Source organism: Spermophilus citellus (genome assembly GCF_964194105.1).
Source record: "Spermophilus citellus genome assembly, chromosome: 11".
Classification (NCBI taxonomy): Eukaryota; Metazoa; Chordata; class Mammalia; order Rodentia; family Sciuridae; genus Spermophilus; species Spermophilus citellus.
Window position 1 is genome coordinate 101,660,501 of NC_138192.1, and position 20,945 is coordinate 101,681,445.

A 20,945-nucleotide genomic window follows, 5' to 3' on the forward strand; every position below is an offset into this window, starting at 1 on the left:
CCTCTGGGGACTTCCCACCCTATTTAGAAGCCTCTGCAAAATCCCCACCCCACTTCCATAGCCTCCTGGTATAATATGGTCTCTAACTACTCCTGGCCTCATTTCCTGCCAGGCTTTCATCTGCAACACTGAAAGGAGGTTACAGATACGGACTCCAGAGCAATCCTGCCGCTCATGGGCTGTGTGGTATTAGGCAAGTTGCTTAAAGTCTCTGTACTTTAGTTTTCTCTGAGCTCTTGTGGGATGAAAAGAGCCCTAAGAACAGCCTCCAACCCATGACCAATCTACGCACAGGTCAATGGTTTAAAATAACTTGGTGTCTTGAACAATTAAATTTTTAAAAGGGAGTGCCAAAATTATTAAGGAGAGAAAATGTTCTTGTGGGTTTTTACAATCAAGTGTTAAAAACAAATTTTTATGAGGTCTTTCATTGTGTGCACAGTGGAATCTCCCTTTGCTCTTTCATTCCAGAAAAAAAAAAAAACCAAACATTAAAATCTCATTAATGTTGATAGTGTTGTATTGATTTATAGCTTGTTTCATTTTTAAATAAATAATATCCTCTTAAAAACTCACTTTTTATTTATCAGTCCCTGACTTCAAATCCATTTCACAGGGGAAAAGAGTCTTAGACATGCAAAGGCAGTGAGCTGACTCACTCATAGCCCTGAAGGGAACAGAGAACAGCCAAGAGCTTCTGGAAGTGCATGTGGGCAGGCAGGTGAGAGCCCTGGTTGGTGCATCTGGACTGCCAGCGAGACTATAAATCGCCCTGTGTCAGTCTGCGCTGCCCACTTGAGCTTCCCCAAGGCCTATAGGTATCTGGGATCTTGCTCTAACATATCTGCTTAAAAAAAAAAGGAATAAAAAAGAAAAAAAAGACGTTCTTTATTCTGGTAGAAGCAATTTTTTATTTTTTGGCATAATGCCTTCCCCTTACAATTCTGATGAGCTGATATTTTTTGTGAATGGAAGAAAGGTAAGTTCATGACATGATTAACATGAATTTTCATATACCAGGGATAAAATCAAGGCTTTTCCCCCCCCTGTGTGATGCCATTCATTTAATATTTCCTTAACTTCTGTCTTCTTCTGTTTGAAGTCATATAGTGGTATAAACTTGGGTCAGTAGTTGAAATGGTGCCCAATTATTAAAACATGGGGCTTCTATTTGCTTTTTGTTTTTCCTCTGCCTTTCCTCACAGCTTAGCCTCTCTGTTTCACTGGGAGACACAGAGAACTAGTGGCAGAAGTAGGGAAATAATAGCCCTGGTTTTAGGAAATCTTCTCTGCCTAACCAATTTAATGACTTTCTGTGGCCATGAGTTATTTGAGTCAATTTTGGAATCTGTGTATTCGTTCCCTATCTGAGTCCTTTTCAGGTAAGTTGGGGTCAAAATATCTTCAGGTATATCGGAAAATTCAGGCATCAGAAAATGCACTATATCTTCAAAATGTTGGCTCCAAGTAGTAAAGGATTTCTTTATTATGTTTCTCTTCTAAAGCCACCCACATCAAAAATGTGCCCTCAGAGCAATGGCTAGAATTGCCATAACATGTCGATATTATCTTCCTAATCTCCCTTCTCCAATTTCACAATGTAGGTAATAGAGAAGAACGCTGATCCTGAAGTCAATCTGCTGTTTTACGTGAGGAAAGTTCATATCCTTGTGTTTCCCTGTAATCCATCTGAATTGGGTAGTAAGATGTGAACATGGTAAGAACTATCAAGAAAGTCACCTGAATTTGTTCTAGATAATGACCTTATGTTCCATTGGCAGAGTTTAGTCGGAGTTCAGAGAATGAATCTATCAATTTGTGCTTTGTTTGATGCATTTTTTTTTTACCTGAGCAAAACCAAAAGAAGCATCCAAAGAACCATGACTGTGCTCACTTGGGAAATAACTTATGACTTTGGAGCCCAGTGGTCATTCTGATGCTTGTTTCATATTCAGGAATATTATTGATGTAAATGTGTCTAGCCAAATTTCTGGCCAGCTAAATATTCATAGGTGCATGTCACAGGCAAGAGTGTTCCACAAGACATATTACTGACTGCTCCTATGCCCTTGGGTCATCCCTATCAGAGAAAACAAGTATTATTAATGTATTTCAAAATCCCAAAGTATAGTTAATGCCCTTCAAGCTTTCCATCTCTGCTCTTAACTCCACATTCCTCTGAGACCTTCAGTAGACCTTCAGTATTCAAGGAGAATTCCTTGGATTTGGGTGCAACTATAAAGGGCTGGTACTTAGGACCAGTTGTGGCCATGGTTATACAAATTTATATATGAGCCCAAATTGCATTGAACTATGCACGCATGTACCTGAGTGTGTGTATAAGAGGTGAGCTCAGGATAAGTTCTGCACTCTAGTTACCAACACTGTGCCAATGTCAAATTGCTGGTACTGATTTGTACTATAACTATGTGAGTATCATCAGTTGGGTCAATTGGGGGAAGCTGGGTGATGAATATACAGGGCTGTCAGTACTACTTTGCAAACTTCCTGTGCAACTATAATTATTTAAAATAATAACTTAAAAATATATACTCATTGAGCACATACGAAGCTCCAGGAACGGTGTTAGGCTCTAGCCAATGATGAACAAGTCGATATTATCCTCTTTCTCTGTCTTTTTTGCCCCCAACATACATATCTGAAGACTATTTCAATACTCCCTGTTCTCACCATGACACTTAGCTAAAAAATAGACTGTATCTCACCCTTGTTTTCTCTCAGACTCCATATCTCTCTACTTAATACCTTGTCGTCTGGTTTCCTACCCATCATTTACCACTCTGCCCACTACTGCCTCCTAAGGTCATTATTCCACTTACATTCCAGGTGGGCAAATCCTCCCTCTCCACTCCTGCCATTTCCCATCTAACTCCTTCAAAATCATACTAGAAATCAGGACCTATCACTCCCTTTTTATATTATTTCTAAGTACCAATCACACTCCCCCCTGCTTTTTCTGGCATTTTTTTTTAGAGAGAGGTAAGAGAGAGAGCGAGAGAGAATTTTTATTTTTTAATAGTATTTTTTTATTGGTTATTCAAAACATTACAAAGATTGCAGAATCACATCGGTTAAACATCCACATTTTTACATAATGCCATATTAGTAACTGTTGTATTCTGCTACCTTTCCTATCCTCTACTATCCCCCCTCCCCTCCCCTCCCATCTTCTCTCTCTACCCCATCTACTGTAATTCATTTCTCTCCTTATTTTTTGCCATTCCCCTCACAACCTCTTATATGTAATTTTGTATAGCAATGAGGGTCTCCTAACATTTCCATGCAATTTCCCTTTTCTCTCCCTTTCCCTCCCACCTCATGACTCTGTTTAGTGTTAATCTTTTCCTCCTGCTCTTCCTTCCTGCTCTGTTCTTAGTTGCTCTCATTATATCAAAGAAGACATTTGGCATTTGTTTTTTAGGGATTGGCTAGCTTCACTTAGCATAATCTGCTCTAATGCCATCCATTTCCCTGCAAATTCCATGATTTTGTCTTTTTTTATTGCTGTGTAGTACACCATTGTGTATAAATGCCACATTTTTTTATCCATTCATCTATTGAGGGGCATCTGGGTTGGTTCCACAGTCTAGCTATTGTGAATTGTGCTGCTATGAACATCGATGTGGCAGTATCCCTGTAGTGTGCTCTTTTAAGGTCTTCAGGGAATAGTCCGAGAAGGGCAATAGCAGGGTCAAATGGTGGTTCCATTCCCAGCTTTCCCAGGAATCTCCAAACTGCTTTCCAAATTGGCCGCACCAATTTGCAGTCCCACCAGCAATGTACAAGTGTACCCTTTTCTCCACATCCTCGCCAGCACTTGTTGTTGTTTGACTTCATAGTGGCTGCCAATCTTACTGGAGTGAGATGGTATCTTAGGGTGGTTTTGATTTGCATTTCTCTGACTGCTAGAGATGGTGAGCATTTTTTCATGTACTTGTTGATTGATTGTATATCCTCCTCTGAGAAGTGTCTGTTCAGGTCCTTGGCCCATTTGTTGATTGGGTTATTTGTTTTCTTATTGTCTAATTTTTTGAGTTCTTTGTATACTCTGGATATTAGGGCTCTATCTGAAGTGTGAGGAGTAAAGATTTGTTCCCAGGATGTAGGCTCCCTAATTACCTCTCTTATTGTTTCCTTGCTGAGAAAAAACTTTTTAGTTTAAGTAAGTCCCATTTGTTGATTCTTGTTATTAACTCTTGTGCTATGGGTGTCCTATTAAGGAATTTGGAGCCCAACCCCACAATATGTAGATCAGAGCCAACTTTTTCTTCTATCAGATGCAGAGTCTCTGATTTGATATCAAGCTCCTTGATCCATTTTGAGTTAAATTTTGTGCATGGTGAGAGAAAGGGATTCAGTTTCATTTTGTTGCATATGGATTTCCAGTTTTCCCAACACCATTTGTTGAAGATGCTATCCTTCCTCCATTGCATGCTTTTAGCCCCTTTATCAAATATAAGATAGTTGTAACTTTGTGGATTAGTCTCTGTGTCCTCTATTCTATACCATTGGTCCACCCGCCTGTTTTGGTACCAGTACCATGCTGTTTTTGTTACTATTGGTTTGTAGTACAGTTTGACCTCTGGTATCGCTATACCGCCTGATTCACACTTCCTGCTTAGAATTGCTTTTGCTATTCTGGGTCTTTTATTTTTCCATATGAATTTCATGATTGCTTTATCTATTTCTACAAGAAATGCCGTTGGGATTTTGATTGGCATTGCATTAAACCTATAGAGAACTTTTGGTAATATCGCCATTTTGATGATGTTAGTTCTGCCTATCCATGAACAGGGTATATTTTTCCATCTTCTAAGATCTTCTTCTACTTCTCTCTTTAGGGTTCTGTAGTTTTCATTGTATAAATCTTTCATGTCTTTTGTTAGGTTGATTCCCAAGTATTTTATTTTTTTTGAGGATATTGTGAATGGAGTGTTTTTCCTCATTTCCGTTTCAGAAGTTTTGTCGCTGATATACAGAAATGCCTTTGATTTATGCGTGTTGATTTTATATCCTGCCACTTTGCTGAATTCATTTATTAGTTCTAGTAGTTTCTTTGTAGACCCTTTTGGGTCTTCTAGGTATAGAATCATGTTGTCCGCAAATAGTGATAATTTAAGTTCTTCTTTTCCTATTTTTATGCCTTTAATTTCTTTCGTCTGTCTAATTGCTCTGGCCAGTGTTTCAAGAACTATATTGAATAGAAGTGGTGATAGAGGGCATCCCTGTCTTGTTCCAGATTTTAGAGGGAATGCCTTCAATTTTTCTCCATTCAGAATGATGCTATCCTGAGGCTTAGCATAGATAGCTTTTACAATGTTGAGGTAAGTTCCTGTTATCCCTAGTTTTTCTAATGTTTTGAACATAAAGGGATGCTTACTTTGTTGAATGCTTTCTCTGCGTCTATCAAGATGATCATATGGTTCTTATCTTTAAGTCTATTGATGTGGTGAATAACATTTATTGATTTCCGTATATTGAACGATACTTGCATCCCAGGGATGAATCCGACTTGATCATGGTGCACAATTTTTTTGATGTGTTTTTGTATTCGATTCGCCAGAATTTTATTGAGGATTTTTGCATCTAGGTTCATTAGAGATATTGGTCTGTAGTTTTCTTTCTTTGAGGTGTCTTTGCCTGGTTTTGGGATCAGGGTGATGTTGGCCTCATAGAATGAATTTGGAAGAGCTCCCTCTTTTTCTATTTCCTGAAATAACTTGAAAAGTATTGGTATTAATTCTTCTTTAAAGGTTTTGTAAAACTCCGCTGTATACCCATCCAGTCCTGGGCTTTTCTTGGTTGGTAGTCTTTTGATTGCTTCTTCAATTTCATCCATTGATATTGGTCTGTTCAAATTGTGTGTATCCTCCTGACTCAGTCTGGGCAAATCATATGACTTAAGGAATTTATCGATGTCTTCACTATCTTCTATTTTATTGGAATATAGGTTTTCAAAATAATTTCTAATTGTCTTCTCTATTTCTGTATCATCTGTAGTGATATTGCCTTTTCATCCTGTATGTTAGTAATTTGAGTTCTCTCTCTTCTTCTCTTCATTAGCATGGCTAAAGGTCTGTCGATCTTATTTATTTTTTCGAAGAACCAACTTTTAGTTTTGTTAATTTTTTCAATAGTTTCTTTTGTTTCAATTTCATTGATTTCTGCTCTGATTTTAATTATTTCTTGCCTTCTGCTACATTTTCTGTTCTTTTGCTCTTCCTTTTCTAGGGCTTTGAGATGAAGTGTGAGCTCATTTATTTGTTGGTCTTTTCTTTTTTTGAGGAATGACCTCCAGGCAATGAATTTCCCTCTTAAAACTGCTTTCATTGTGTCCCATAGATTCCGATATGTTGTGTCTGTATTTTCATTAATCTCTAAGAATTTTTTGATTTCCTCCTTTATGTCTTCTGTAACTATTGACCATTCAGTAACATATTGTTCATTTTCCATGTGATGTAGGATTTTTCCTTCCTTCTTTTATCATTGATTTCCAGTTTCATTCCATTATGATCAGATAAAATGCATGGTATTATCTCCACCCCTTTATATTTACTGAGGGTTGCCCTATGGCATAATATGTGGTCTATTTTTGAGAAGGATCCAAGTGCTGCTGAGAAAAAAGTATATCCACTTGATGATGGTTGATATATTCTATATATGTCAGTTAAGTCTAGTTTATTGATTGTGGTATTGATTTCTATAGTTTCTTTATTCAACCTTTGTTTGGAGGATCTGTCCAATGGTGAGAGAGGTGTGTTGAAGTCACCCATAATTATTGTGTTGTGGTCTATTTGATTCTTGAACTTGAGGAGAATTTGTTTTATGAATGTTGCAGCACCATTATTTGGTGCATAAATATTGATAATTGTTATGTCTTGTTGGTGAATGGTTCCTTTTAACAGTATATAATGTCCTTCCTTGTCCTTTTTGATTAACTTGGTCTTGAAGTCGATTTTATTCGATATGAGTATGGCCACCCCTGCTTGCTTACGAGGACCGTGTGCATGGTATATTTTTCCCATCCTTTCACCTTCAGCCTGTGTATATCTTTTCCAATCAGATGTGTCTCCTGGAGGCAGCATATTGTTGGATTTGTTTTTTTAATCCATGATACCAGCCTATGTCGCTTTATTGGAGAGTTTAAGCCATTAACATTTAGAGTTACTATTGATATATGGTTTGTACTTCCAGCCATGTTTGATTATTTATCCTTTTTTAAAAATTTAGTTTGTTTCTCCATGATTATCTTTCACCCCGCCCTCTGACTTTACCGAGGCACTTCCCACTGATGGTTTTGGTTATTGTTTTTCATTTCTTCCTCGTGTAGTGTTTTGCTCAAGATGCTTTGCAATGCTGGTTTTCTGGCTGCAAATTCTTTTAACTTTTGTTTATCATTAAAGATTTTTATTTTGTTGTCATACCTGAAGCTTAATTTTGCTGGATACAGAATTCTTGGTTGGCATCCATTGTCTTTCAGTGTTTGAAATACATTGTTCCAGGACCTTCTTGCTTTCAGTGTCTGTGATGAAAAATCCGTTGTTAACCTTATTGGTTTACCCATGAATGTAATCTGTCTCCTTTCTCTTGTAGCTTTTAATATTTTCTCTTTGTTCTGTATATTGGATATCTTCATAACAATGTGTCTTGCTGTTGGTCTACTGTGATTTTGTATGCATCTACAATTTGTATATCCGTTTCCTTTTTTATTTCTGGAAAGGTTTCTGTAATTATTTCATTCAGCAGGTTACTCATTCCCTTGGTTTGAATCTCTATACCTTCCTCTATCCCGATGACTCTTAGGTTAGGTTTTTTTATGTTATCCCATATCTCTTGGATGTTTTTCTCGTGATTATTTTTACCTGCCTTTCTGAGTTGGCTAGACTCTTTTCAAGATGATATATTATGTCTTCATTTTCTGACGTTCTGGCTTCTACTTGCTCCAATCTGTTAGTGATACTCTCGATTGAGTTTTTAATTTGGTTTATAGTTTCCTTCATTTCTAGAATTATTGTTTCATTTTTTTTATAATGTCTGTCTCCTGATAAAGATGCTTAACTTCTTCTTTTATCTGTTTATGTAATTCATTCTCAATGTGTTCTTTCACTGTTTGAATTTGCTGTCTCATATCCTCTTTAAGGTTCCATTCCATCTGTCTAAGGTGTTCCTTGAGTTCTTTATATGACCATTTTTCTGATGACTCTAGGTCCTCCTGAATATTTAGGCTGTCCTGCATTGTTTGTACTCCTTTTCTTCCTTGCTTTTTCATGGTGCTCATGTTACTCCTTGTTCTGTTTGGCTGCTGAGTTACTGTTTACTCCTATAAATTTAATTGATGCTTGGGAGGAAAGGTGTTAGAAGGGAAGGGAAGAAGTCACTAAAGAGAATGAGAGTAAGCAGGTAGAATTCAAGGAAGGGGGAATAAGAAAATTGAAAAGAAATGAAAAGACAAAAGAAGAAAAAAATAGGAAATAAAAAAAGAAAAAAAGTTTTTTAAAAAAATAATAATAAAAAAATAAAAATTAGAAGTAAAAAATTTTAAAAAATTAAACAAAAAAATAAAAAAAAACAAGAAAGAAAAATGAAAATGAAACCCCCCCCCAAAAAAACCTAATAAATGCAGTCTTAGAGTTTGATTAACTTCTCTTCCAGTAGGTGGCGCTGTGCCCACCAGGCCAAGCTTCTCCTGTCAATAAGCGGGAACCAATCACTGTGCAGCAGCTCCTCCTCCTCCCAGACTGGGCGAGTCTCCAATCCTGAGTGCCTAGGTCCTCCTCTTGTGTCTAGTCACTTCCCCACTTTTCCTCTAGCCAGACCCCTCTCACCGGTGATGCTCACCACAATACTGGCTGCACGCCAGGTCTGCTGCTCCCGGGAGCCCTGTTTTCATGAATGACTGGGCACACTTTCCCTGTTTGCCATTCCCTCAGACCCTAAGTTTGTAGAGCTTGGGGCTGAGAACCCTCAGCGAATCTTGCTTGCCCTCCGGTAGCCACGCCCCCGGTAGCTGGTGCAAGAGACCTCAGTTGTCAGCTCTGGTGGGAGCGGTAGCCGGGAGTTCCACTCTGCGGGTCCCGTGCCACTTCTGATTCCCTTGGTCTGGCTATCATGCTCATGGGAGAGCTGGGAGGGGCCCTTACGGGAGAGCTGGGAGGGGCCCTTAAGGTTTCCCCGATGTGTGGAGAGGGAAGTCTAGGGAATTACACACCTGTAGCCGCAGGTTTCAATGAAGTTATCTCCTCCACCGCAGTCTGATGACGTCAGTTCTCTGCCATGGTGGTATCTCTTGCAAATGGTGACAGTTCGTTTCCTTTTGCCGGGTGACCAATGCAACAGGTGGGTCCTGACTGTCTCTCCCAAGCCCCGTTTAAATCCTGTGGCCACTGCTTATGAAGGCTCGGTTGGCATTTACCTCCATAGGAACAGAAGGGCTGACCAGTTGTTTCAGCGGGATGGATTTGTGCTGAGTCACAGCTGTTTGTCTGCGGGGAGCAGGCGAACGGGAGCTTGAATTCAGCCAATCCAGGCTCAGTGTGTTCTGAGATGCCCAGACTGTTCGTCCCAGATCCACATCAGCTCAGCATTGCCTAGTGATCCTGAGCAAACAGCATTAAGACTGTTTACGACTCCCTATGCCCGCACAGCTGAAGAGATCAGAGACTTGATCTCTCAGCGCCCTCCGCCATGTTGGATCTCCTACAGAGAGAATTTTTAATATTTATTTATTTTTTAGTTTTCGGCAGACACAACATCTTTGTTTGTATGTGGTGCTGAGGATTGAACCCAGGCCGCATGCATGCCAGGAGAGCGCGCTACCGCTTGAGCCACATCCCCAGCCCTCTCTGGCATCTTAAAATAAAGAAATAGATCTATATTAGGAGAAAACTGAAAATTCACAAATTTCCAAGCAAACATTGCCAGAACTAGCCCTAGGAAAAATCACCCCCAGCGCCCCCACCTGCTTTTCCTCAGCACCTGCCTCTGTTCATTCCTTGATGGTGCCTAATATAAATAAGCACTTCTGGGCAAGTAAGAATTGCCTGGTACCACCAGATCCCAACTTTACAATTAGAGTGAACAGTTCTGTACAGTTCTGTAATGGGGTCAGAGGTGTTATAAAACTTACTTGTTCCTCAAGTGGGTTGTTATGATGAATGGCTACTCTAGAAATGAATATTTGTGAATAACCACAGATTCTTCTGCCAGTATCATCCTACTTGTCTTTCACAGGACTCCTGTAGTCCTTCCAAAACTGTACCTACGTCTGGGAGTGAGTGTGTGTGTGTGTGTGTGTGTGTGTGTGTGTGTATAATTTTTTCCTTTAAATCATGTCATCCATATTGCAAAAACTTTAGGATCCCATAAAACCCTAATATACTAGTGACTCAAGCCTTAGCTTAGGAGTCATCCCCAGAGTAGAACACAGTCACACAAAGAGCAAACTTTGGAGGCATCTGCACCTCCCTTCCACTGTCCCATTCCCTCCCTGTCCAAGATCAGAGGATCTTTCAGAGGCCCACAACTTCCCATTGACACACCCTAAAACCCCCACCGCCCCACCCAGACCTGCCAGTGGATCCTGTATCCCTGCTCGTTCAGCACCTTCCAGCCTGGTTTTAAGCAACCTGCAGAACAAGATGATGCACCCCAGGCTGAATGGCCCACAGCTACTTGGGGCAAGAAGGGTGCAGCACATTAGAGTTGTTTAATCTCCCATGAAATCCTGACTCTAGAATCAAACTGATGACTTCGGGGGAGAGGGGTCCTAGACTCACCGCCAAACATGTTTCCTTCACCCACCCCTCACCAGAGCCCTGATATTGCTTGCAGTTCTGAAAACACTTCTTAATTTTATTCAGCTGATTTTATCAAGTGCCGGGTATTCTAAAGTAAGCTAAAAAACTGTGGGCTGCACAGAGGAAGTGGGGTGAGCCCCATGTCATGGCGCACAGGGAGGGGCATGCACCCTGGGCTTGGGGCGGGAAGGAAAGGACCAGGCAGTTTCAAGGCAAATAGAACTTGGAACCAAGGGCATTCCAGTCAGTGGCCAGAGCATAGAGTGCTTGCAAGGAACAGAAGGGAGTCCTGATGGCTGCAAAGACCTGGAGGTGGGGGTGGGAGGCTATGGTGGCAAATGAAGGAGAAATAAGGAATGAGGTCCTTGAAGCAAAGGACCAGGCCTGGCTGATGTCATTGTCACAGAGTGCATGAGAGTTACAGACCACCAAACATACTAAGCCAAATTGAGAGGGAATAAAAGGTTCTTTAATGAACATGCCAGGCAAGCAGCTGGGAGCAGGCTAACGCCCCAAAGAACTCCCAGCACCTGAATTTTGGAAGTACAGAGTTTACAAAGACAAAAACCATAAGAAAAATTGAGGCACATGTAGGTCAGAAAGACCCTGTTGAGACAGATAATTTTGATCATATGAGAGAATTGTTTTGATTATACATTTTAGAGTCATTTTGTTATACATCAGGGCCATAGTCAGGGATGCGGGAAGGCCCTATTGTACTGTCAACATAGATACAGCTGTCAGGAGGCTGCAAAGAAAATATTTTAAGCAAGCATTCAATGGAGTTAGGTCAGAACAAAATGGCATTACTTTGGTTCTTTTGCATTTCAGTCACAATCCCTGTGCACGCCACCTGCCCACTTAGTGTTGGGGTAACTTTGGGATATATTGTTGGGCTATGAATAGGGCACCAAAAAAGCTCTTCAATGTAAAGGAACAAACAATAACTGACCTAAGTCAGTTTGACTGAAGTTGCTGTGTTAGGCATATAAAAAAATATAGCACACCCAGTTAAATTTGAATCTGAGTGCGTAAGACATGCTAAATATTCCTATCATTTATCTAAAAGTTAAACTTAACTGAAGGTCCTGTGCTCTGTCTGGCAACCCTACCTGATGATGAGTGCTAAGATGACTCTACAAGAATATGGAAGGAATTGTCAGGAACTCCTAGTGAGGGTGGAGGGAGGGGCCGTCAAACCAGCTACTGGGCATCCAGAGGACAAAACTGCTGATGGAATCAATTTTTCACTTTCCACTCAGGGCAATTTTAAAATGCATATCACAGACTGTTTTTACGTTCTGAGGAAGTGAAAAGTGACCCTCGTCTCTGAGCCAGATAGCACTTGATTCTTTATTTGGAAATTTCAGGAATTTCCAAAAGCAGAAACAGAGGATTTTCTTGCCTTTCATGCCCCATTCAATGGAGCACTTCAACTAAGGTATGAGCCACTTACTTTCAGCCCTCTGCCTGGAAGTGGAAAGCCTGGCTTGGCAACCCTAAGATGGCTTAGCTGGCTCAGATGGGGACTAAAGAACAAAGCAGAAAGTGTGCAGCCTGTCTGGGCTGCTGCAAAGAACTTCCCCTTACTCCACCACTAGGGTTATCCTGACCCTGCATTACCTCTCCTGGGTAGCAATTTCCAAGATGAAAATGAGCCTTAGCCTCCACCCAAGCCAATTATAAATTTCACCATGAAATCCTTTTTAAACTTCATCCAGAAAATGTCCCAAGCAAATTCCAATAGATTCTTGGATGCAATTCCACTAGAACCTAAAGTAGGGGATTTGCATATATTATTTGTGAAAATATGCAGATGTCTTATAGGAAGAAGATATACAGTGATGGTTGATATTATTGACTCAACTAATCCCATAAGAAAGTAAAAGCATTACATTGCTGTACCTGAGAAAGTTAAACCTCATGGGGTTGGGGGTGGATTTTTCTAAGTTCTGCACACAAACTCCTTCCATCACTCTGTAGCAATAACACTACAATAACACTACATTGTCCAGTTCTGGACTTTTTACTGTGGACTTTTTCACAACTCATTTAGATGCAAACTCTGACCCAACAAATGTGAGGCTCAAGCAATCTTTGGGTATCCTACTTGTGTGAATATCCATATAGGTCACTGTAGAAGTATCCATGTTTGATCACAAGGCGCTTCTCTAGGCCCACTGGGAAAATCTGAAAATTTTTATATCTGGAAATTCATCTGGACCCGAGGTTTTCAGTTAAGGCAGTGTGGGTCTTGGGATTTCTTCTCACCTTTTGTCAACGAGCTCATTTATAAGCAAAAAGATCATACATAAGCAGGAAACTGGCCAATTTGTTACAAGAGTCATGGAAACATGTTGCTTGTTATCAGTCTCCAAAGGAGAGAAATGTGAAAACCAAAGCAGCCAGGGACCCCCTTTTCCTTAACTCCCTTCCCCCAGTCCGTCTCACAGGTACAAAATATGGCTGTGGGGGAGGAGGCTGTGGCGCCTGCACGGTGATGGTGTCCAGATACAACCCCAAGACCAAGAAGATCCAGTATCCTTTGTATTGGCCTGGCTCAGCTCTGGCCTCTGGCAGGGTGTGGAGCCTCTCACTTTCACTGTGGCCATGAGCCCCTCCCATCTTCTTCCAGGAATCTAGCATAGTCATGTTGCCTCCAGATCTTTCCCACAGATGTTCTTTCTGGCAGAATGTATTGGCCCATGTGCCAGTCGCTCAGGGCTCTGCTCTCTATTGCTGCAAAAACACTTGCTTTGTTTTTGAATAGGAAATTTCAGAGTGTGTATCAGGCAAGAATGGTTAATGGAAAGAAGTGATAGTCTTGCTGGAAGATGTAGGTCAACTCAATGAGAAGAGTTGTTTGCTCAGAAGTGCTGAACGACTCCTCAAATAATGCCATGCAATTGAACCAACATTACCTTGACCTAGAAATGAAATCTGTGCTCTGATTGAATGTAGAGGTGAAGAGTTGTCTAGCATGATTGCCAAGTTTTTGCCTTAGGAAACTTTGCAGGGGACATTTACAAATTAGAAAACTTGGAAAGGGGTAAATTTAGCTAAAGACACATTGCATTTAGGGTAATTATGGGACACTTCAGAGGGACTGTCCAGCAGAACTCTAAATTGTTCTGTTATTTAAAGAAGAGTTCTCATTTAGAGCTTATAACTTAATGTTATATCATCAATACTAACAATAACAATGCTAATAAAAATAACAGTTATTGACTGCTTATTGCACACAGGCACTATTCAGAGTAGCTTACATATAGGATCATATTAAATTCCCCAAACAACTTTGAGATAGACATTAAATTCACTCACATTTTGAAAACAGGAAACCGAGGCAAATAACTTTCTCAAGGTTTCATGGGTCAGTGAGTAGCAAAGGCATGTTTTCATCCTACATCATGTAAAAGGCAGGGGAACTACAGGAGAGAGTAGAAGTGTGAGACACTGTAGGACAATAGAAAGGAAACTGGGCAAAGAAAGAAGCCCCCACAAAGGAGACCAAAAGAGTCTCCAAAGTTGAAGGAAGACTATCAAATGGAGAAGGTTCCAAGAAGATAGCGGTGATCACTATTGTGAAACCCTAACCCTAACCTCAAACCCTAACGCTGTCTCTAACTCGGGAACACTAGATTGCTGCCAGGGCAAGGTTGGCAGAAGGATAGAGCCAGAAGGTAAAATCCAGTTGCCACAGGCATGATTGGAAGGCAAGGAATGGTGGAGAGATTTTGAAGAAACTTGAGCAAGAAAGGGAAAAACGATGGGTCAATGCTAGAGAGAGATGTGAGTTTGAGTGTTTTGTTTTTTGTTTTATCACGGCCAACACTTGATTTTATTTCTTAATGCAAAAGAATGTAGGGAAATGAGACCCTAGAAAGAAAGTGGATAGTAAAACAATAGAGGACAGGGAAAGTCCATGAGAGGTCAAGAGTAAATGGGATCCAGAGCACAGGGGAGGAGGAGGATTGGTAGTTTCTCACCTACCAATCCTTGAATGGAGGTGAGAATGATGCAGATCAGAGGAGCAGTCTCAGCCAGCAGGTGAAGAGAGCTCATGCCTCTATTCCCTAGCTGAGGCTCCAGGATAAGACTGAGGAGAGCAGTGAACACTGGAAGTGTCACAGAGAGAAATGGGAGAGGAAGAGAAGGCTAAGAGGAAGCAAATCTTAGGCCCGAAGAAACTGGAGAACATAAAAACCAAAAATGGTTCTGTTGCCCAATGTGCCTGAGGTCTGCCCTAGCCCTGTACATCAAGCTCTCTTCCCGGGTCCCTCACTGGTCAGCTGAGTGACTTCCACACAGCTTTGATGATTCTCAGGGAGGGTGGAACCAAGAGCGGAACTTGGTTTTTGTTCAGAAGAATGGCAGTCATACCCTCAGCCTGGGTAGAAGAATCATCCCCTGAAAAAGGAACACTCCCCACACCTGAAAAGATGATGGGACTTAGCCTGAGTGGGACTCAACAAGCTAAATTTAGCTAATGATGTCTGGATCCCATTCCCAACCAATGAGATGAGACTCCAGTGCTCACCGCACCTACCACGCCATTAAAATAGACACTAGTGTGGGACAGGTGGCCAAGACAAGGGCAGGATACAGTGCCTTTCAAACTCAGCCACACATTAAAGTCATCTGAGGAGTGTTAAACGTCACTAGTTGATCTGATTTAATTTAATACACCAAGAGTATCTGTATTTTGTAAAACTTCTTATGGTGGAGAATCACTTGGCTAAACTTCCCCATGGTAGTTCTCAGAAATCAACATATTAATTTCTGAATTCCTTTCCCTAGAACGAGAAAAAAATAAAATAGAACTGGAGAATGGAAGTCTCTGAGAAGTACTTGAAAGCCTTTACTTTCTTTTCCTTTCCTCTCTAGCATTCTACCAGCTATATGTAGGTCCTTTCTTGACATATCCAGGAGTGCATGTCCCTATAGCTAGTCTGCTCTGTGTTCCCAGGGAAATAAAATACTGTGACTCTTCCTGGACTGAATTGTCATCCCCCAAATGTCACCCACTCCTGCAATTCCAGTGTGTTCTCTTTACATCATTCCATTGCAGCCATTATCCCGTGACAGCATGCCTGGTGCCCATCTGCTCTCTGTACGGGGCCGCTGTCACCACTGTGGAAGGTGTAGGAAGCATCAAAAGCAGGATTCATCCCGTGCAGGTAAGAGCACAATGATTGGGACCAGCTGATGGTATGGGAATCCCCCACCCCAGTCTAGTGACCTCCCATTTGGTCACCAACTTTGACATCCTTTGAGCTTTTAAATTCTTATTTTGTGACATTCAGTGCTTCATTTGCTAGTGCTCTTTTCAGGGATCTTTTAAAAATTCTTTCATTGATTGTAATAGATCTTAACCCCAAGAAACTTTCTCAGCCCCATCTTTGCCCTAAACCAAAAGAAAAGTCCAGTCTGAAAAGAGAAGAAAATGAAAGAAGAAACCAGAGATTTATAAAAGTAATAGTTTTCCCCTCACTTTTTAGATAAACTGAACTCTAATAGGGAGCCCAACCATATATAAGAATACTGCACAAATGCTTTCCAAACATCTGACAAATAACAGTACACCATGCCACAATAAAACAAAACTAAAATAACAAGGTATTGACTAAAATTCAGAGGACTATCTAAAGATATGGCAATGTTAGTTTTATATACTAGAAGAGGAACTTCTGCCCGGGATGAGTTTTAAAAGCACTATGTAGAAAAAAGAAATTATAAAAGCGTATCTTCCCCTGAGATTCCTTCTCTTGGAAGGCTGTGCTTGGAACTCCCAAGCTTGGCCGACAGCTCCTTACCTTTGATGGACACTTGCTAATAATGCATGTCTTTCAGCCATAAACTTAATGGCTTTGTGTTCTGTTTAAGATCTTGTACCATGCTTGGCTCATCACCTTAATTATGCAAACACTTTCTGCTATACTTGTTGGATTTCTTTCTCTGAAGTTCTTGATAGTACAAAGGTGGGATTTGTTCAGCAATGCCCCGGAGCAGGCTTGTACTGACTTGTGAGCATGAATTGTCAGTATGCAGGAATTTCACAAGTCAGTCTTAAAACATACCTATTAATAAATCAAACTATATACACTCACAATTACCTAATTCATAAAATAATATGGATTATGGAGGTGGAAGTAGTTAGACTATGAAAATTGGCAGAAAATATAAATCAGGGCTTGTTTTCCCCCAGAGAGCCAGTTTTTAAACATTTACAAGCACATTTACAACCGGATTTATATGCCACATCTGAAATAAATTGCCTTTAGCAATAAATTTAACACAGCCATATTGTCTTCTAGCATTAGAACAATGTCTGTCCTTTAAGTTGAGCCACAGATGAAGCGTTTGGCTTTCATTTCAAGAGGCGCACTCTTTGAAAAAAATATTTGTTTGAAAACATTTACATCACACTCAAGCCGGCCCATTGAGCAGCCGTTGAGAGGTGCACAGGACAGATGCACGGTCCTGTCTCCCATTTATGTCATCATGGCATAGGGTCTTTGAAAGGAGCAAAGTAAATTGTCATTTCTCTTTTTCTGTTATTCTGTTGTATTTGAGCGTAAATGGTTAAATTGTGTAAATTAAGTACATGAATAGTACAACACTACTAAACAACACTGTACAATTTTCAAAACATTTATATAGATAATGTCCTTAAATTCATCCAAAATTCTGAAATATAGTTGGAGAAGAGGATGCAAATTATTTGCTCATATTCAACTATTTATAATGATCCTGTAAAATAGATATCATTATCTTCATTTTATAGATGAAGAAGTCAAGTAAATCAGCCAAACTCACACAACAAAGGAGGTGCCAGAGGGACCAAAACTCACATGAAAATGACACCAAAGCACGTTAGTTGTTCTTCTAAGCCACACTTCCTGTTTCACAGGCTCCAAATAGCAAAGTGTCTTAATTAACTTGCTACTAGGCTTTTCTTGAGGGCAAAAATAATACGCATCTGATTTTAAGAAATAAAGTGTTTTCCTTTCAGGGGTTATTTTTTACCCTGCAGTTATTTCTGGGAAGTGGAATCTACAACTTCTGTTGCTGATTGGGGCACAAAGGTAGGGAAACAAGAGGTCTAAAGCATAAATGATGGGTGTACCATTGCTTCCCAGGAAAGACTTGCCAAGTGTCATGGTACACAGTGTGGATTCTGCAGCCCAGGAATGGTGATGTCTATCTACACGCTGCTCAGGAACCACCCAGAGCCAACACCTAAGCAGATAATGGAAGCACTTGGAGGTGAGTCATCTTGGTCCTGTGTAGGCAGGAGTCAGAGTAAAAAGTGCTCAGGAAGCTAGACACAGAGATCCTGGCTCATGGGAGAAATAGTGGTGCAGCTTTGTGGTTCCAGGCTCCTGGCTTCCTTAGTACCTGTCCTGACTGAAGTATTTCTAGAAAGGGCTGTCTTTGTTTGGCAGCAATGATGCCAGGAATGGGCATGCTGCTGGATTCCTGACTAATACTTTTCTTTTGGTGGAGCCATTTGTCACTCTGCAAAGGCACACAGATGGGCTCTTTCTAACACTATCTTTTCTAAATGTAGAAATTCAGGTAAGCTGGAAGAACAAGATTGTGCTGTTTCCTTTTTAATTAATCTGTCTGAATAGTTCATTAACATCACTTACTAAAATTAATTTTGCAAAAAGGAAAAACTTTTTAGATACGTTGTATCTTTATGCCCTAGTTGGTTCATTATAATACGATAATCAAGGAGATCATAAAAACAATTAGTTATCAAACAAACTTAGCAATTCGCTCTCCTGAGGCAAAAGAGCCATCAAATTTAAATGAACAAAAACAATTATCTACCTGAAAAAGTTATGTTGACAAATGCAGTGTTCTTTATTTTAAATTTTATTGAGAAGAAATTCACTTGTCATAAAATTCACCTATTAAAGTGTACAATTCAGTGTTTTTAGTCTGTTCAGAGTTGAATAATCATCCCCACAGTTTTAGAAAATATTCATCACCCAGAAAAGAAATGCCACAACTACTTAGTAATCAGTACCCCCCACCCATTCTCTCCCTCCCAACCTCCTACCATGGCAATTACTTATCTACTTTATTTATTTATTTATTTATTTATTTATTTATTTATTTATTCATTCATTCATTCATTCATCCATTTATTCTAATCAGTTATACATGACAGTAAAAAGTTCTTCAATTCATTGTACACAAATGGAGCAGAATTTTTCACTTCTCTGGTTGTATGTGAAGTAGAGTCACACCATTCGTGCAACCATACATGTACCTAGGGTAATGATGTCCATCTCATTCCACTGTCTTTCTTACCCCTCCCTTTCCCCCCTCCCTTTTACCTCATCCAAAGTTCCTCCACTTATCCCATGCACCCCCCCCCCATATGGATTAGCATCCACTTATCAGAGAAAACATTCAGTCCCTGGTTTTGTGAGATGGACTTATTTCATTTAGCATGATATTTTCCAACTCCATCCATTTACTTGAAAATGCCATAATTTTATTCTCTTTTAATGCTGAGTAATTTTCCATTGTATGTATGTACCACAGTTTCTTTATCCATTCATCTATTGAAGGGCATCTATGTTGGCTCCACAATTTAGCTATTGTGATGTGGCAGTGTCCCTGTAATATGCTGTTTTTAAGTCCTTTGGGAATAAACTGAGGAGTGGAATAGCTGGATCAAATGGTAGTTCCATTCCAGGTTTTCTAAGGAGTCTCCATACTGCTTTCCATTTTGGTTGCACCAATTTGCAGTCCCACCAGCAGTGTACGAGTTGTCCTCCCACATCCTCACCAACAGTTATTGTTGCTTATATTCTTGATAACTGCTATTTGGACTGGAGTGAGATGAAATCTTAGAGTAGTTTTGATTTGCTTTTCTCTTTTATTACTAGAGATGTTGAACATTTTTTAATATATTTGTTGATGGAACAAATGCAGTTTTCTATAACAACACTAATTTCATGGTGACTGGTCACTAATTCTTAGAAGAAAGCTATTAAGGTAAATTTCTAGGTATTATAGGAAAGTTCTTTGTTCTTTTCTATAAACAGACCTGGACAGAAACTGAGTTTTATGATGAAAAGATGCAGAATACAACTAAATAGACGTTAAATTTAAATGTTATAGGAAGTGGCATATTAGTATTCCCTAATATTTTCCCTTATCACTTAACAACAACTTTTTCGGTTTATAGTTAAACACTATTAAAACATGGGTCGATAATTTCAATTATAACCTGAATGGATTGAGCAATTGATAATTTTTGCTCAGTGAAATGATGAGCAACTAATGAGGTATCAAGAACTTTGAGAAGCATAGGTCTTGTGATTTGCCCTTTTTGTCAGTTTATTTGATTATGAGGCAATCTTACAGAGACAAATTATATCTTTCATGATTCTGTGCCTGTGATTAACATAGAAACCACCAAGAAAGAGATGGTACTGTCAAGTTTGGCTAAGTGGATGAGGCAGACAACTTTGTTCTAGGTGTAGATAACTTGACGGGTATATTTATGCTCTCTGTAGATAACTTGAAGGGTATATTTTTGCTCTCTGTAGATAACTTGAAGAGTATATTTATTTGCTCTCTTTCTATAATTATAAATATTAGTCATACTGATAACCTTTGTGGGTCTTTTTTTTTTTTTTTAATGTGTGGTGCTGGGGTTCAAACCCAGAGCCTTGTGCATGCAAGGCAAGCACTCTACCAAATGAGTGATATCTCCAGCCCTCATGGTCATATTCTAAGAAAAAAACAATAAAACAGGGGCTGGGGATATAGTGCAGTTGGTAGAAAGCCTGCCTTATATGCAACAAGCCCTAGGTTCAATCCCCAGCACCGCCCCCCACACACACACAAAGAAAGAAAAATATAAAATAATATAAAATAAAGTTCAAATAAATGTAATTAGTATAGGCTTATAACTTCTAAAATGGGCAACCAACTTAAAAATCGCTGCTTAATTTAATCTAGGCTTTTCCTTTCAAGACTAAAGGAATAACATTTTTTTTTAATTTTCATCTTTTTTTTTCTTCTTAGAATTAGAAAAATGTCTGTAATGGGCAGTTATCTTTTCTTCAGCAGTCTTTAATAAAGTCTATGGAGTTAACA

The 20,945-nt window shown here is 39.7% G+C and overlaps 1 protein-coding gene across 1 annotated transcript in view; it reads left to right on the forward strand.

Annotated features, from left to right (window-relative positions):
• Nucleotides 1-925: 925 nt before the first annotated feature.
• The window catches only part of LOC308630786 (aldehyde oxidase 4-like), a gene marked incomplete at both ends in the record, with an annotated part of 63,769 nt that continues 43,749 nt past the window's right edge, over nucleotides 926-20,945 (forward strand). The window contains 5 exons of the mRNA XM_081261428.1: nucleotides 926-979; nucleotides 1,605-1,680; nucleotides 13,259-13,355; nucleotides 15,889-15,997; nucleotides 17,960-18,086. Coding sequence (XP_081117554.1) covers nucleotides 926-979; nucleotides 1,605-1,680; nucleotides 13,259-13,355; nucleotides 15,889-15,997; nucleotides 17,960-18,086 — 463 coding nt within the window. The remainder of the gene's footprint in view (nucleotides 980-1,604; nucleotides 1,681-13,258; nucleotides 13,356-15,888; nucleotides 15,998-17,959; nucleotides 18,087-20,945) is intronic.